The sequence below is a fragment of the Choloepus didactylus genome, chromosome 9, assembly GCF_015220235.1.
Source record: "Choloepus didactylus isolate mChoDid1 chromosome 9, mChoDid1.pri, whole genome shotgun sequence".
Taxonomy (NCBI): Eukaryota; Metazoa; Chordata; class Mammalia; order Pilosa; family Megalonychidae; genus Choloepus; species Choloepus didactylus.
In genome coordinates, this window is record NC_051315.1 from 28,608,320 (window position 1) to 28,625,776 (window position 17,457).

At 35.2% G+C, this 17,457-nt stretch overlaps 1 protein-coding gene across 5 annotated transcripts in view; it reads right to left on the minus strand.

The window, feature by feature from the left end:
* The window catches only part of LRP1B (LDL receptor related protein 1B), a 1,893,223-nt gene that overhangs the window by 287,960 nt on the left and 1,587,806 nt on the right, over positions 1-17,457 (minus strand). For all 5 annotated transcript variants that reach the window (XM_037849262.1, XM_037849261.1, XM_037849260.1 and 2 more), the window contains 7 exons: positions 16,977-17,102; positions 14,495-14,623; positions 12,121-12,240; positions 4,051-4,164; positions 3,658-3,807; positions 2,184-2,306; positions 553-672 (listed from right to left, as the gene is read on the minus strand). In XM_037849262.1, coding sequence (XP_037705190.1) covers positions 553-672; positions 2,184-2,306; positions 3,658-3,807; positions 4,051-4,164; positions 12,121-12,240; positions 14,495-14,623; positions 16,977-17,102 — 882 coding nt within the window. The remainder of the gene's footprint in view (positions 1-552; positions 673-2,183; positions 2,307-3,657; positions 3,808-4,050; positions 4,165-12,120; positions 12,241-14,494; positions 14,624-16,976; positions 17,103-17,457) is intronic.

A 17,457-nucleotide genomic window follows, 5' to 3' on the forward strand; every position in this document is an offset into this window, starting at 1 on the left:
TATTATAGATAAATGTAGAACTTTGGCACTATTACCCCTATTCTTATAAAGCTGAATTTTAAAGTACATTTTAAAATCATAGATAGTAGCCTCATTTCTTTACTTCCCATTTAAAGCAATTCAATAATAATGACCATTATAAAACACACACAGAGCATGTGGGGAAGTATAAATTAGTATAACACTTTTGGAGGGCAACTTGGCAATAAGTATTAAGTGTCATGAAAAACTGTTCAACCGTTTAACCCAGTAATACAAAGCATTGCAATTTATTTCAAGGAAGTCATTGAAAACTAGAAATAAAATGTACAAATATACTCATTGCAGCCATATTCAGGAAAAATCATAAATACAGAATAATAATTGTGTATATCAAAGTATCAGAATAATATGTTACCATAAAAATTAAAAAAACCCAGCTATACAGAAATGTGTTTCTCAACTTAATGTTAAGTTTTTAAAAGTAGAAAACAAAGTTTATGTATACTTTAAAATGATAAAGCATATGCAGGTCTAAAGATTGAATGAGAACACAAAAGAAACACAACTCACCACAAATGCTATCACTTTCATCTAATCCATTTCCGCAGTCGTCCTCACCATCACAAATCCAGTGCTTAGAAATACACTTTTGTGCAGAACAAGCAAATTGGTTCCAAGAGCAAGAAGAATCTAGGAAACAAATCCAAACACTTGTTTTAGGTGTAAAAGAAAAAAAAAAACAAATCGGTACAGACCATCTTAGGACGGATCTGAGGCATTGTCCCAATATGGCAAACTGGTCAGTAAATATGTTTGGGAAAGTGTTGATTGGCTGTTTTACATTTGGCCAAAAGTGATTTTAACGATTTTAAAGGTGAATAAGGAGGTTTTAGCTTGATAATGAAATGAGCAGTTTAGCACCTATACTTACTTAACATGATATTTTTGTGTCTCTTCCTTGGAGACACTTGAGTTTGTCATACCTGACTAATAACATACAAATTCATTGGCATAGTGGCTGGTATTTTATTTCCATAGTAAATGTTTATAACAGTCCACACCATTATTTTCAGCATTAATTTTGTGATTGCTCTCCTCACCCCAAGCTTTCCTTTCTATCCAATACACTTACATACTAGGAAACATGCACAAAATAAAATCCTCTGAAATTAAATGAAAGTGATCAGAATATAAATTACTGTAAAGAATAAGTTGGTTTTGATTCATAAACTATGTAAAAACTTTGCATTTCTATATGAAATTTTCAACTAGATGACCTGTGAAAAGAGAGAATTTAGAAAAACTAAAGCCTGGAAAAATTAAATTGAATATGCCATCATACAATGGCTCCCTGTCCCAAAATTATGAATCCATATAAAGTATTTTTAAAGTTTCCTGCTAGTCTTGTTCAGGATCTGGCTCTAATGTAAAGATATATAGCATCTTAATCAAACAGAATGCACCCTCACATTTCACGATGACGTTTACTTTTAGGGGAGGTTGGTATTTTTCAGAAGATCCATTTTTAATCTTTTTTCTACTCTGTTTACTTACCATAGTATATATTATTTGTGTTAAAAGAAAATAGTGAATATATGCTTTGTTTTCCTTTAGGAACATTTTTTTTGGCCTGGAAGTAAAAAATGCATAAATTTTATAAAATAAATTACAAAATGCTTTCTTACCTTGGCAATGTGAAATTAAATGTGCACACTTACAGAAATTAGGAGATAGGGCTCAAGAGGCAACAGTTTGAGGAAACAGAAGTTTATATTATTTAAAGCCATGCATGTAAGTAATAAAAAGTTTTAGAATAATAATATAACTGACAAAAATAACAGATAAGGGGAAGATAATGAGACATGTGAGTCAAATCCATTTTTTCATAACAGAGAGTAATTGCAGTAGATACTACCTAAAGTTAATAAATTAGGAAATAAAGTTATATCATTTAGGTCGATGGATGTAACTACTCAAATAACAAAAACAGAAGAGGCTATAAGAAAGTGCTGGGGCAGGAGATTGTTGTTTTTCATTATAAGCTCTTTTTTGCTATTTTAATTCATATCACCTTTATTATTTGGTAAAAATGAACAATGGTGTTAAAATCAGTCAATATTTTTCTTAAAATCCCTCTGCAGGAGAGCATCAGCACATCAGTAATATGGTTTACAAGACTAAAGCAAGATATAACGCCTCACCACAATGTACTTCATCATGCCCATCTTCACAATCGTTCTGGCCATCACATACCCAGGTATTCAAAATGCATCTTCCACTAGGACAACCAAAATAATTTTCTTCACATTTGTGTTTGTTTTGAACTGTTATAAAACACAGAATGTAATGTCAAGTTAAATAATTTAAATTAATAATAGACTTCTGCATTATAGGTAGACAACGTAAAAGCAATACTCTTAGAACTACTAGAGATAAGTAACAAGCAAACTTAAATTTTTAAAAAAATAGCTGGGAATGTCAAGGTCATGAAAAGAAGGAAAGACTAGGAAACTGCCACAAATCAGAGGAGACTAGGGAGATGGGCAAACCAAATGCAGTATCTTAACTGGATCAAATGCTGGAACGGCGAGAGGACACTAATTGAAAAACTGGTTAAAATACAAATAGTGTGGAGTTTTGTTAATAAAAATAAATAAGACATCTGAGGTAACTATAAAGTGGATGGTCTTGAGGCCAAAGAATCATATCTTGGTTGAAAAATAGTCTTAATTCTATATTCATAATAAGAAAAAAATAAGAATGTCATTTCTTCACAGGAGGCTGTTGTGTGTGTTTGTGTGTTTGTGTAAGTTGCTGCACAGAACAGCCATGAATACAATTTGTTAAATATTTCAAAGTTTTATTACATGTCAACTGAATATGGAAGAAGTGAACATAGCAGTGGGATAAGGAGAGGGAAATGGCAACTTAAGGCAAAATTTAATAATTTCTTATAAAGCATATCTACTTCCAGTTTTTACTAATGGTTATAAACATTAAACAGCTTTCTTTCCTGAATTATTATTATTATTATTATTATTTTTAATTTTGAGGTAAATTGTGGTTCTCAAACACTTAAACATAACAGGGTCATGATCTTTTCATGGAAGTATTCTAAGAGCACAGATAACACTTTTCTGAGCTTATGTGGATGAAGATAGTTAATAGTCATACATAAATATACCTTTATGACTTTAATCCAATTAGGATAATTACTACCCAAACTACCTTACCAAAAAATGCTATAAATGGCATCAGCTGGTGTAACATGAAAACACAAGCTTTATAACAGCATCAATCAAAGCCAGAGGTGAGAGGCGAAGTCCCTCCTTTAGTCTATGAATAGTTATTTATTGATATGTAATACTTCCGTTGAAGCCTTCTAGATTACACATTTTAAAGAATTAATCACTAGTTTAAAAATAATTAATGATGAATTGAACATGAAAAAAGAAAACATCCAAATACAGGACAGATTTCTTGAGTATCATTTCGTCAATTAGTAAATCAGATCAAGTGGCATGTCTAAAACAGGATGATTTACTTTTAAAGTTTTCTACATTATTTAAATTTTAATATTAATCTTTGAATGCCAAGAATAAAAATTAATAAACTAATTGTACACAACTGTCTCTCACTCTTCAAGGCAACTACTGTTTCTCTTCCTAGAGTTACCTGGACACTTGAATTCATCGGAATAATCTCCACAGTCATTAGACCCATCACATATCCAGCTTGGCAGAACACACAGTGAGGTAGAATTACATTTTATGAACCCTGTGGTTTTCACTCCAAGTTTATAGAAATGTGTGCAGTCTGTATTATCTAGAAGGAGATAACCAGAAAAATGAAAATCACCTCATTTGCAAAGATTATGAGCCTTCTATGTAGTTCATAGATACAAGAACATTTGACTTCATTTGAAGAAGTAAATGTGCAATTATCCTACACAATAGGGTTCAATTACATATCAATTCTTGGTGAGGTTCAGTGAAAAGTTGGACAGAGTTCAACGTAATGCCAAAGGTTCCTGGGCATGAACAAACAAATGGTGGTGGAATATCTTACTGCAGTTCTTTTCATCTGAGGCATCTGCACAGTCTATGTTCTGATTACATCGTGCTGATCTTGGAATGCAAGTCCCATCTGCACAGTGGAACTCAACAGCAGCGCAGGTTGAAACTAGAAAATCAGGTAAATAAATAAATGAACTGTTAAGGACAGAAAGTGACATTTTGCTTTTACAAGTGTCAAGTATATTAATTAATTAATATCATTTTGCTTAGTTTTGCTTTTTAACTCTAGGAAGTCAAAGGTGACCTCTGGCCCCCACTCCCAAGCTTGGGTTAGGGGCCTCTTATATGTCTTCTCTGTCATGAGTCTTCCCTCTGACATAGTACTTACCATAGTGCATAGCAATTACATGTTTATGTATATGCTCCCGCACTAGACTGCAAGCTCCATGAAAGCAGGGACTGTGCCATGCTCACCACCATAATACCAGTCCAAAACTAAGCCAACACAAAAATAAATTGAAAGTTGCTGAACATTCTTTCTCCTTCCAACTGAAAAAGTACAAGGCTATGACACTAAGCAAACGCCTGATTGCATGCATACTGAGAAATCCCGATCCGGTTGCTAAAAGAAGTGGAACATTTCCTGCTACTGCAAAAAGATAATAGCGATGGCAGGCTGGTTGGTTGGCTGGCTAGGAAGGTAGGTAGTAGGTAGATAGGTAGATTGATAGATCTAATAGATGGATAGATAGATAGATAGATATAGATAGAAGTAACCACTGGGCACTTGCTTTGTTATCCAAAGGTGAAAGAGCTGAGCACTGCCAGAAAATCATCTCTGCCTGTCATGCTCCTTTCCACAGCCATATCATTAACATTGTCTCTATTGTTATGAAAATATGGCTTTCTAATTCTCTGCTATACTTAGATGAAAATCTGCTTCAATATGTTACTGTCATTATATACACTTTGTACAGAATAGCTTCCTCTTAATCATATATTCCTTTCTGGGTTGCTTACACATTCATTACTATATAATGTGTTCCAGCAATATGTTGCAAACAGGTGCATGGTGTGCTACGCACATTAGATTAACATAGGTGATATTTTTATTCCAACTTCAAATTTCCACAGGTTGATTATGTTCATGTACAAAATGAAGGACTCTTTGATTATGACACTTTTAGTAGTGTTGATATTTTAAAGAGCCTATTTAATTATAAATAGAAATTATATCAATTGTACATGGTTAAAATGGAATCTTAAAATATGAAAATTTTACTCCTGGGTGTGTATATCATTTGTATTTCATAATGTACTGCTCCTATTATATTTAATTATATCTTGAAATTGCAACCTTATTTGTATTTAAATGATGATTAGAATAAATGTTTTATATACAATTTACAAGTGTAATTGCTTCATTGTTTTCTGCATTAAAAATAACATCTTAACATGTGAAACAGATAATGCTACCATGGGTACAGAAAAGTTCATTGTTTCAAAGCAGAAAAATAAGATTTTTCTTATATTCTAAAAGAAATGGAATCTATTCTATATACCTCTATATTTCATTTCATATTCAATTTTTTCCAGCAGAAACAGTAAATGGAATATATATATATATCATAGAAGATAACTGAGACAATCTTTTATGCTTTGTTTTTACAACATCCTCTTATGAACAGGTTGTGTTCCAAATGATTTCTTATAATAATCTTTTTATTTACAAAACAGGATGGATTTATCTGTGAAATAACATTTTAGATAGTGGTAAATTCCTAGGCAAGCCTACAAAAGTTTATCTCATAATGCCACTGAAGTTCTATTTTATAGTACAATTGAAGGTAGAGCTTAGAGTGCTGGGCAAATCCCAATGGAAAAATCTGCAACCCATAGCGCCATGACCATATCTCTCTAAGCAGAGAAGTACAAGGTTTTGGGAGGGAGTCCATCCTATTAGGTATTAGCGGCACAGAGGTTGAAGAGGTAAATTGGGATCTCATTAACATGGGGGGTGGCATTTCAGAGATTTAAGAAGGATGGAGATTTAGAGATTTCAAAGTAATAGGCTTGAAAAATAGTGCTGGGGGCTCTGAGTGGAAGTAGGAGTTAAGTTTTGAGAGGTGTAGAACTGTGAGGCAAATAGAACACAGACTTGGATGGAATTCTGGGAAGAAGGAAGTGAGAAGTGAAAAGAGAAACTGGCTAGCCAAAAAGAATTTAAAACTTTCAAGTTGAGAAAAGTGGTTATAAGATGATGTTGAAAAGAAAGGCATGGGAAAAGGGATTAGGTAAAGAGTCAGGAGAGCTGAATAGAGGGTACCAAATTAGAAGGATATATTTATTTTCTCCCATTTTTCCCAATGAACAGTCAGCTGATGAACTGGGGTGAGGAGGGTCAGGTTGGCCAATTAAATTGTGTGACATGGACAAGTGCAAATAGGAATAGATTTTCTGTTTAAACCTAACCTTATCTCCACAGATTCCATGACTTGGTATGGAGTATGGGAACCTCCAGAGGGTTACATGGAGTGGTAAGTGGCAATGGAGTTGGACACACTAAATGGTAGCAGAATTTTGTAAATAGCATGGTTGTGGGGATTAATATCTCCAACATTTGCAGGCAAGGAAGAGCCCTATGATGGGAAAAATCCGTGGGAATAGCAGAAACTCATTACGTAAGTAAGCAAATGCCTCTTTTGCTAATACCTCTTCCCCTATGTTCACTCAACTTTATTCCTCCTTCACTCTGGTCAGTCAACTACTGAAATTTGTTTCACCCTTTGGGTAATTTTTGAGTGAGGAGGATGCTGGAATCTCTAATTTGTCAAGTGAAAATGAGAGCTTTCTGACTATTTATCCTAAGGCTGAAAGTCCTGATAGACAAAAAGGAAAATAATAATGCCCAAATAAAGATAAACCAAGTAAGAGATTCTAGATTTTTCCCTCCAGATAGTCCAAAAGAAAAAGTAAGACTACAAAAATGTGAGTGAAAACATACACAACCACACTGAATATAACATGAGACACTATAAAGGAAGTTCTGACTGGGATTGGGGCCCAGAAGTAGTAGCAAAAAAGAAATTTAAATCATTCTTTGCCTTCTCTACTTTCTTAGTTTTCTTCTTTATTTTTTTTTCCTCCATGCCATTAAAATAGTTAATGAGATAGGAAAAAAAAAGATTAGTCTTTCCATGGTTCTTAGAATTTTTTTTTTTTTAAATTGAATAACCTAACTCAATTTTCTCTTCCAACTCCTCCTACTCAGCCTGTAGGAAAGGGAAGCTGATGAGCTGGGGAAAAAAAATCACATTAAGTTTGCCATCATAGGTCTCTTCTGTTTACTTTCAAACCACATATTTAATTTAATTTACTGAATAGGCTCGAAGGGTATTCAAACCCAGAAGGTATGATGATTTCTTCTTCAAGCATACTTATCCTTTTCCTTTAGTTTGTGGTCGGTGGAATCTTAAAGGTTTTGCTATGAACTTAGGAAAAAACCAACATCAGTTTCCTCTCTTTTAGGTAGCCACAGACTACTTAGCCCTCCTGTCCACCTGGCTCAAGGAAGTTCATGTACTTCCCAAGGGCAGCAATTTGTACTCATCTCATCAGGGAAAGAGGGATATCATGTACTCGCCTCAAATCTATTTACTCACACTCTCACACAACCAGAAGGAGAATAAAGAATGACAAACTTTATGAACAACTCCTCATATCCCCCCCAGGACAGCCTGATGCCTAAAGCTCTCAGTTACGACAGAAAGCGCTGTAAAGGAGCAGTAAATAAAAGATTTATGAGGATTGCGGGTATTTTCTTTTCTTCCAAAAGAGGAAAAAAAAAAAGAAACAAAAATAAATCCACATGACATCCACTTCCATTCTGTAAATAGACTCTCTACCCTTGTGGAATTAAAAATTAGTAATATTAAATCCTATTAAAGTCCAAATTAAGCAATAAAAGTCTAATGATACAGCAAGTAATTACAGATGGCTCTACAGTAACCTTTCACCAGAGTCTATCAAAATTTCTCTCTATATATTGAGTTTTTAATGGTACCAATTATTTTTAAAATATTTTACTTTATTTAGATTCAAAAGCAATAGGTGGTTTGTATGTGTGTGTGTTGACGCACAGCACCCCATGTTGCACTGACTATAGAAACAGAGGAATACTTCGAAGCAAAACCGTGGAAAGAGAGCCCTTTTCTACTCTCCCTGAGCCTTCACAGAGGAACTTCCCTTCACTATCTTTTGGGTCCAATGGGGAGGTCTGTGGCCGATACACACCAGAATCACTGCTTTATAAGGTCGTCTGGCCTTTGGGAAATGTGCACAGGGAAATTCCCTCTGTAGCTTGAAAGGTGCCCTAGAAGGACAGTATGTGAACAAACTTAAGACAGAGAAAAATCAAACCCAATGATGCCCCTGTGATGAATAATCTTTCATCTAAAAACCTTCCCATTTGTTTATCACAAAGGGTATAATTCAATTAATTAAATCCATTAATTTCTAGTAAGTAATAGAGGGTCTGTTTCAGTTTCCATGAGCAGTTTTAGTTTCAAATGCCCTGCATTATACAGGAAGAACATCAAGGTACACGTTTTCGTTTGTTTGTTTAACATATCAAACTGCTATGATTTTTATACTATTATTATCACAAAAGAAAGGTTATGACAGAAACTTGGCTCACAGATGCAGTAGTTCCCTGCTGAAGAAAAAAACCTTAGACAGTTTTAGCACAGAGATCAAGAGTTTAGACTAAAAACAAGCAAATAATATTTTAGTCGCAGCAGCTAATATTAATGTTATTAGGCAGAATAAAATCTGTCTATACCTTAGAAAACACAGTACTTCAACTAGTCACTTAAGAATTTACTAAGCACTTACCATTACTAGATAGTATAGTTCATAAATCCAAACAAACTAAAGACTAATTTATTTACCACGGCTGAAAACAAACTTGCATTTTCCAAGAGCATCCACAGTAACTTACTAACTTCCCACAGCTCCTTTTGATGCATTTTGTTTTAAAACCTATTTTTTATATTTATTGTTCAATTCCTTCTCATTCTAGCTTGATATTTTTCCCTTTATTCTGGCTCAATGCCTTGATTATATTCTTCTCATTTGCTTGCAAATAACATAGAATGTACCCATTTCTTTTTCTCCTTTAAGTTTCCTTTTCTCCTTTGTTCCAAATGTGTATTCACTTTCCTCCACTTACTCCCAGAATCTAATACTTCCACCATTTAAAATCTTCTATGGGTATGAAATTATATGTGACTTAATTGCTAATGTACTTGGCTCATCCTAAACTACGTTGTCAACCTTAGATGGTAACTGCTCAGGTGATCTGCCAAGGTAGTACAATCTAGGATGACAGAGAAACTTCCCATCCTTCCTTTTACGCACACATTATGGTCTCTTTATCAACTCTGCCTAGACATCTCAATACAGTTGTACTTCAGACTTTTCCTTTACCACCAATCTTTTTCTAAAAGTAGGCTATATTCACTGTCTTTACTCTCACCACCCATTTTCTGCCCCAACCCAGCGTGAGCTGGCTTTCCTCTACCAGTCCCTTGAGCTGACTCTCAGGAAGGCAAGTATCTCCTATTTGCCAAATGCAATGTATGCTTCACTTGTGCCTGTCGGCTTGTCCTGACTGATGTGCCTTTCTTGAGAAAACAAACAGCTGTATTTTTGACTTCTCAGAATTTCTCATGAAGATCCTTAAATTAGTCCTCGGATTTACTTCTCCATTTTTTTTATATTAATGACATTAAGTTATTATTTCAACAGAAAATTCTGATCTACTTCTTTATAACAACCATACTCCACACATTCTCTCTGAGTGTTTTCTCCTTAATGAGCCCAAAATCAGTACTTCCATTCTAAATCTACCACCTGAGCTCCAGATCTGTGTTGAGCTACATACCTTCTTAACATCTGGTGCCCTGCAGGTGCTCCAAACTCGGAATACAAAATATCCATATTTTCTCATTCTCTACCCCCACAAAACACAAAGCTCACAAAAGTAAATACATGAAAACCAACAAAAATTTTAAAAAAAATCAAAAACCAGTAACAGCCCTCCTTTGTCCTTTCTCATGCTTCCTCTCTATCACCTAAGAAGACCTGCTAATGCTACTTTTAAAATATCCTATGTCTATTGTTCTCTTTATTTTTTGCTTTGACTGCTGTAATAGTGCTCCAGTCTGACACAACCCCGAGACCAAAGAACACGCCAGGCAAAGAGTTCCCCATAAATTTTAGTTAGGGACTGACTTAAGGAGGATTTTCCCAAGGGTGGCTGGTTGGGAAACAGAAGTCAATGATCCACCCAAGCAAGAGTTTAGAGGCGTGCCTTATTTAGCTCAGCAAAGCCTCACCTGATTTCATTACAAAGTAGCTTCACCTGAGTCTCCTGAAAATTGGTCACCAGCAGTGATCAGGCTCAATGACCTTCAATGTCTGTGCTCTGGTCACCTGCTGCGAGCTCAAGGCTCCACCCTTTTCCTAAAGAGAGGGGAGGTCCCAACCCCTGCGTTGCCAGGAATAGCTGCCTGTTGGGTTTCTCTTATCTCAGTATTATAGTTTCAATTGACACAATCTTAGTTTTTGAAGTATGAATTTGATTATATTTGGCCTGTTTTAAACCTTTGCTGACTTTCTGATGACTACAGGATAAAGTTCAATTTCCTTAACTTGTTACCAAAAAATACCTTCATGCACTAGCTCCTGCCTCTAAATTGTCTCATTTTTTATTTTTTATCACTCCCCATATACAACCTGGCTCTAACCATATCAAATTACCTGTAGTTTTCATTTTGAATCCATCTACTTATAATTCTCTCTGCTTGTATAATTCCAATTTATTCGTATTTTAAGACTCAGTTTATATTTAATCTTAACTAACCTTTTAGGATACTTCCACTCCCTGCACTCCCACCCCACCAAGAAAAAAGAAATGTGCTCTTATTTCCTACCCTCCCAACTCCCAAAAAAGTAAGAAATGTGCTTTTACGTGTGCAATTTTACATATTCAATTTTACATATGTTTATTTGTCTTTTTACTTAGAGTTTGAACTCCTTGAGGGCAGGTACATATCTCATTGATTTTGTGACTCATTGTACTCAATAAAGTGTCCAGTGGACTGGCTGACAACAACTGCAGGGCAAAAATACATATGAAATGTTCAGCAGACAGTGAATAATCAAAAAGGAAAGTAGCAAGACTTTTAAAGGAAATTAGTTTGGAAAGATCTGTTGGTTGCAGATTGTAGGAGGCCTTAAATGTCAGGCTAAAAACATTTGTTCTGCAATCATTGGGACTCCATTAGTGGTTCTTTATTGGGCAGTGAACATTTACATAGCACTTCCTACATGCCAGGTTCTATTCTAAGCTCATTTAAGTATAATATCTTCTTTACAATTTAGGAAACAGGCACAGATTGGTTAAATACCTTATCCATAATAACACAGTCAGTGTGGGGGCTGGGCTTCAGAGTCTATCCCTGTATTCACTGTGGGAAAATGCTGAAAGCACTCTTAGCATGGCAGACAACACGGGGATGAATTGGAAAGACTCTAGGCTGAGAGACCACTTCATATCTTAACAGAAACTCTGTTAACCCAAACTTAATGTGGATTCATATGGAAATTATTTCAAAGTATTAGAAGGATTGTTGATTGTATATGCAGGTGATGAAAGACAGTGGAAGAAAAAATTAAGGATAGCACCAAGGTTTCCTGTACAGTGGTTATGGTGAGAATATGAGTAAAACAGAATTAAGGATTGAGAACATTTTTGGAGCAGTAAATTCAGTATTGCACATTCTGGTAGAAATGTCCAATAAACAGGTAGGTGGAAATGGAGAAGTGAGAGATGCCAAGAATTGTGAAATGAGAAAAGGAGTAGAAATCAGAAATACGGTCATTATTTACAATTAGTCTTAGTGGTTCTCCAACATTTACCAAAGTATGGTTCATAGATTTTAGTAGGTGTCGTACAACAAAAGGGGGAAACCACAGTCCTTTTAAGAACACATTTTGAAAAAATTAGGTAAACACAGCATAATAATTATGTTCCTATCTTGATGCAATATATATCTACCTTTACAGTCTATTTCATCAGAGTTGTCTCCACAGTCGTTCTCACCATCACATAACATGCCATGTGGAACGCAACGACGATTGTAGCAGGGCTTGAAACCTTTTCGACAGCTTCTGTTTTCTTAGAAGTAAACGTAGATACACATAATTGGAAGTCTTATAAAAATATTTTTACAAAAAGAAAATCACAGACAAGATTTCATTCATCATGACCAGACTGCAGATCTATAAAACAAGTGCTACGCAGTGGCAAAGCTCTGGATTGGAATATTCATGTATTATCAAGGAGTCCTTCATTCAAAGAGACACTTTTAACTTAGTGTTTTAACTTCAGGGAATCATACTTGGAGACCTCTTCAAATTATACCTACATTATTGCTTCTGGCACTTATGTCAAGGAGCACAGAAATAAACATATATTACATATTCAGTTTTGAGGAAATAAATCTCTGCCTCAGGCATAACCAAATTTTCCTGACAACTTGATCTCTCCCTCCTTTGCATCCTTCAATTTTATAATGAAAAAAATAAATTAAGCATCAAAACATGTATTCTTCAATCAGTGAATCAAGTAGTCTCTTGAATATCCATGACTTTCTTTTAAAAATTGTCTTAAAATGTCTACCAGAATTTCCTAAGAAGGGCTTCTGAATCCTATTTACCCTAATGGAGGTATCTCATTTTCTGACTTGGGACAGAAGCTACCACTTATAATAGCTGTCATTTATTGAATAATAACTTTGTAAGAGGCTCTGTATTCAATACAGGTGTTTAATATTCTCAAACACCATTACAACTGGGTTATTTTGGAGAGGGAAACTAAAACATAGAGAAGTGAATTATCTGGCACACACTAGTCACACTCAAGTAGGTTTGGGAACAAAGATTTAGCCCCAGATGTGACTCCAAATCCTATGATACATATTTGAATTGAGAAAAAAATAAAATGGCCCACAAGCCATATTCAGCCAGTAGGACTGTAATTATATAGCTCCCAAAAATGATTTTAACATTTTTAAAGGGTTGTGAAAAATAAAAAATAAATATGCTTCAGAGACCATATATAGCCTGAATAACCCAAAATATTTACTATTTGTCCCTTCAGAAAAAGTTTGCTGACCTGTGGTCTACACTAATACTATATTCCTCCTAAGAAATAGAAGAAACATGAAATACATTCTCAACCCAATTCATACTATAAACAATTTGGCCAGCTGATGCTTACATTTTTATATGCTTTAATATTTTCATGTTGTATGAGATAGAGCAATTAATTCAAACAAATATGGTATTTAAAGTAATTTTCCTAAGATTTTTGATGCATATCAATTGTGGAAAAATTATAGTTAACCATCCATTTTAGCTGAGGGTGTGTTTCTCTGCAGCGTAAAAAGGATGAGAGGATTGCCTATGGATTTCCCAAACTCCGTCTTCCTCCCGTTTGACTTTTCCTTTGATTATGTAGTTATTAATTATTACCCAGATTATAGAACAAGGGAGATAGCAGAAACAAAACGTAGCAATTCCAGATACAGGTTTCTAAATTTTGCATAGTATATAATCACAACACTATCGTAAATTTTGTATAGTATATAACCAGAATGCTATTGTATTCATAGGGTAAAAACAAATCAGACAAATTTAAAATAATTTGCATCAATTCTACGATAACCTAAGGATCACACAAGGTAAGAGTTTCAGGAAAATAAATAAACTGTTGCAATGAAGGCAAATGTCAGGCACTCACTTAGATAGAAAACCCAATTTCTACTACCTAAGGAAAGATGGAGGTTGACCATCACTTGGTCTCACCTACAGAAGCCCAGTTGCTGTAATTCCCTGTTTGGTGAGCTACATGGATGAGGACATGATGAGCAGCCAGCCTTTGTGCCCAAGGACACTGACCCCCATGCCAATCCTATGGGCTAAAATAGAAGAGACAAGACCTTGATAGCAACCCAACAACGTGATGCTGACTGACAGAGGGCCTCTGCTGCAGAGTAAACCTGCAATGTGCACAAATTAGAAATTTCTAAATTATATTTCTAAGTTATGTTACATATATGAACTTAACCTATTGCTAAAGATAAATAACTAGGCAGCACAAGAGACTGGATCCTGCTATGTTTTAATTTGAACTTTGTGGATGGACATCCATGAGGAAATACTTCAATGAACATCATGATTATTGGACTGGAAACCAAGTGCCACATTTTAACATGAGGGGAGTCAAGTCAGTTGCCTTTAATCAACATGGTAACCAGAAACACTAAGGAAATCACCCACAAAAAACAAGAAGTGACAAAAAACCTAAAACTGACAAGAGTACCAGAAACTTCTCCCTGAAATGAGCAAGTCACATACTGGACACATACCACAGTAGAGCAGCTTTTCATCGGATTTATCCTTACAATGAGGAATGCCATCGCAGGTGAGATGATAATCGATGCACTCACCATTTCCACACTCAAACTCTGAATAAATGTTACAGGAGGAATTTTTAGCTGAAAGGAAAAAAAAAAGGTCAATGTGTTTGTGCAATGACAAACATTTTTTTTGATACCATAGCAATTATTTACCTTAATTATAAAATAAACTAAAATAAGTTGGTCATTTTTGTTGTTGTTCCTACCCTCCCTTTAAATTTAAATTTTTTAGGGGATATATGAATTCATTTTTCTTTTATGCCTATTTGTGCTATTTTGTTAATTATTTGGTGATTATAAGTGTTCATGGAGGAAAGCAGAGCTTAAATGAAGATGACTATATTAATACATCTCACTTAGCAGTCAATCTTAAAAACAGATTTTCAAAAAGAGCCAGTTAAATGAACGCTGTATATATTAAGAGTATTTCTGTTTTCTCTTATTGCAATCTTTGATAGGTATATTCATCAGTGCCTTGAAATATTTTCCTCTAAATTTTTGAATGCTTCATGTGAAACCAAGTGAATGATCCCTACTTTCCTCCACCTCCAACTAGTCTTCCTCCCCATCCAACTTTGATGGAACTCCTGCTGTCTTCTATCATTCAGAAGTAGTGGAACTGCTAAAATCATTCTCATCAGCCCCTTGCACTATCCATAAGTGGGAGATGCCGGGAAAGCAGACCCTCCTTACCTGCCACTCTTAGCCAGTACCTAGTCTTTGAAATGCATGAGAATATGTGAAGAGAACTGGTAGAGGATAGAGAAAAACCAAAAAGTATGTGCACCAGATGCTTACGGGCTCCAATTGCCCATTGCCATGTTGTCCCATTTCTAAATCTCAGGATTTTCCCATTTCATTATTGACATCTATAAACATCTCAGGGTGAGTAAAGTCAGACAAAGATATAAATATGCCAGAAACAGCATCATTTCCTAAAGGTGGATTTGACAAGAAGAAGGCTAGTGAGTTTCCAATCTCTCTGCTGGACTATGGGATTTCTATATGAAAGCACAGTGTATACAGCACAGCTCTAAAACAGATTTGTCAGCTCCGAGGAATTCAGGATCACTCTACAATTCCCTGTGAACACAACTGTTCTTGTATAAAATGATAGCTTTTTTTGTCTGATTCATTCCCTGTGTTCAGTAGAGAGAAGCAGGTGGCTTAGGAGGGACAGGTATATCTAATCTATTTTGCAGCAAGGACCAGCCTCCAGTGTATACAAATAAGCCTTGATGTTTTGACTGAAGGCATAGCTTTACTGCTTGTCTGTAGTGACCTGTGAAAGAAGCATGAGTGATTCTAATGCTTGGCTTACAGATGGCATCAGATCCAGACCATTACAGCTGAAAATGCAAAGACAAACTGAAAAAGAGAATTTACACAATTGCCTGAGCAATTCAAAGTGTTAGGTGACAAGGAAATATGGGAACCTGTGGCCCAAATTATTGAAATTGGCTCTCTGCATTTAAAATTCACTGACCAAGCTTTAGAGTAAAGAAAATGATGCCCAAGGGTTTGTACTAAAGTAAAATTCAAGTAAAAGAAAAGATCTTCCTGGTAGAGGAAGAGCATAAGAAGGTGACATTGCAAAGTATGTCTTAGCTTCTGATACTTGTTTTTATGATGTGCACATAGGCAGTTCTTTTAATTTTCTAAGATGAGGATATAGATGGGAAGAGGAAAAAATGTCAAAATTGATGCATCCCAAGAGTGACTTTACCAATTTCCAACTAGTTGCTTCTCTCTCACCTTCTTAAACACAAAATGGTCTTAATGGTAAAGGGAAATTAGCTTTTTTGTGTGTTGCTTGCTAATCTTTTCTGGCAATACTGAAACATTGACCCCTTATTTATTTTGGAAACAGTTTTGGAAACTTAGCTGCTAATAAGTGTATATTGTAATGGTACTAGTTAAAGGTTGTAATGCCTTTGGGAGGTATAAACATCATGCAGAGCTGTGATGTTACATTCTTAATTAACAGTTTGGAAATGATTACAAATGAGCTGCATGAGCCATTCTCTCTCATTTACATACTGTGATGGACTGTGAGTGGTTTTACTGCAAGGCTACTGATCCACTGCCCATACACTGGTTTATTTCAGCTTTAGTTAATCTTGCTATTGACTGAATTCTCAAAGACATTACTACAAGTTCTCAGCTGATCATCCTGTGCAGGTATTATTCTTTCTAGCCCCAAGACCTTCCCAGGCTCACAGTCAGGGTAATACATTTGTCATCATTTTGGTTACCATTATCTGTCATATTGTGATAGAACCAAGTATAATAATGAGCTTAGCAGTTTTTGAATAGAGCTATAAATCAGCTGAACCTCTAATATTGGAGGAGACTCCAACTTCCTGAATACGCTATCACAGTTTCAATGACCATGTGTGCATTTTGAGCACATCTGATTCTCTTTACTTACTCACACATCTGTTGTCATCAAGCAATATTCGGTCTCCCCTGCAAGAACAGTTCACTCTCCCATTAGGAGTTAAGAGGCACAGGTCATGGCAACCTCCATTCAATAATGCACACGGAGAAAGTTCACCTGCAATGAAGAGGCATCACTGGTACCATTTTATATTGAATTCCTGTTCTACACTAGATATAGATCAATAGTAAACCACTAGGCTGCTTCAAACTCACAAAACTATATCATAAAAAAAGGGAAATTTAGGACTTCTGAAAACCTAAACATTCCAGAGGATAAGTACACTAGAAAAATACATAACATGAATCACTAAATCTTCTGATACATTACTTAGTCAAGGAGGTCATGGCACCAAGTGAAATAATCCCACTAGAAACTGTATTGATTCTGCAAACTGCAAGTTTTGTAGGTATTTCAGTGATAAAATAATTTTTAAAACCTTATGTAAAACTTGTTTGTCAAGAAATACTAT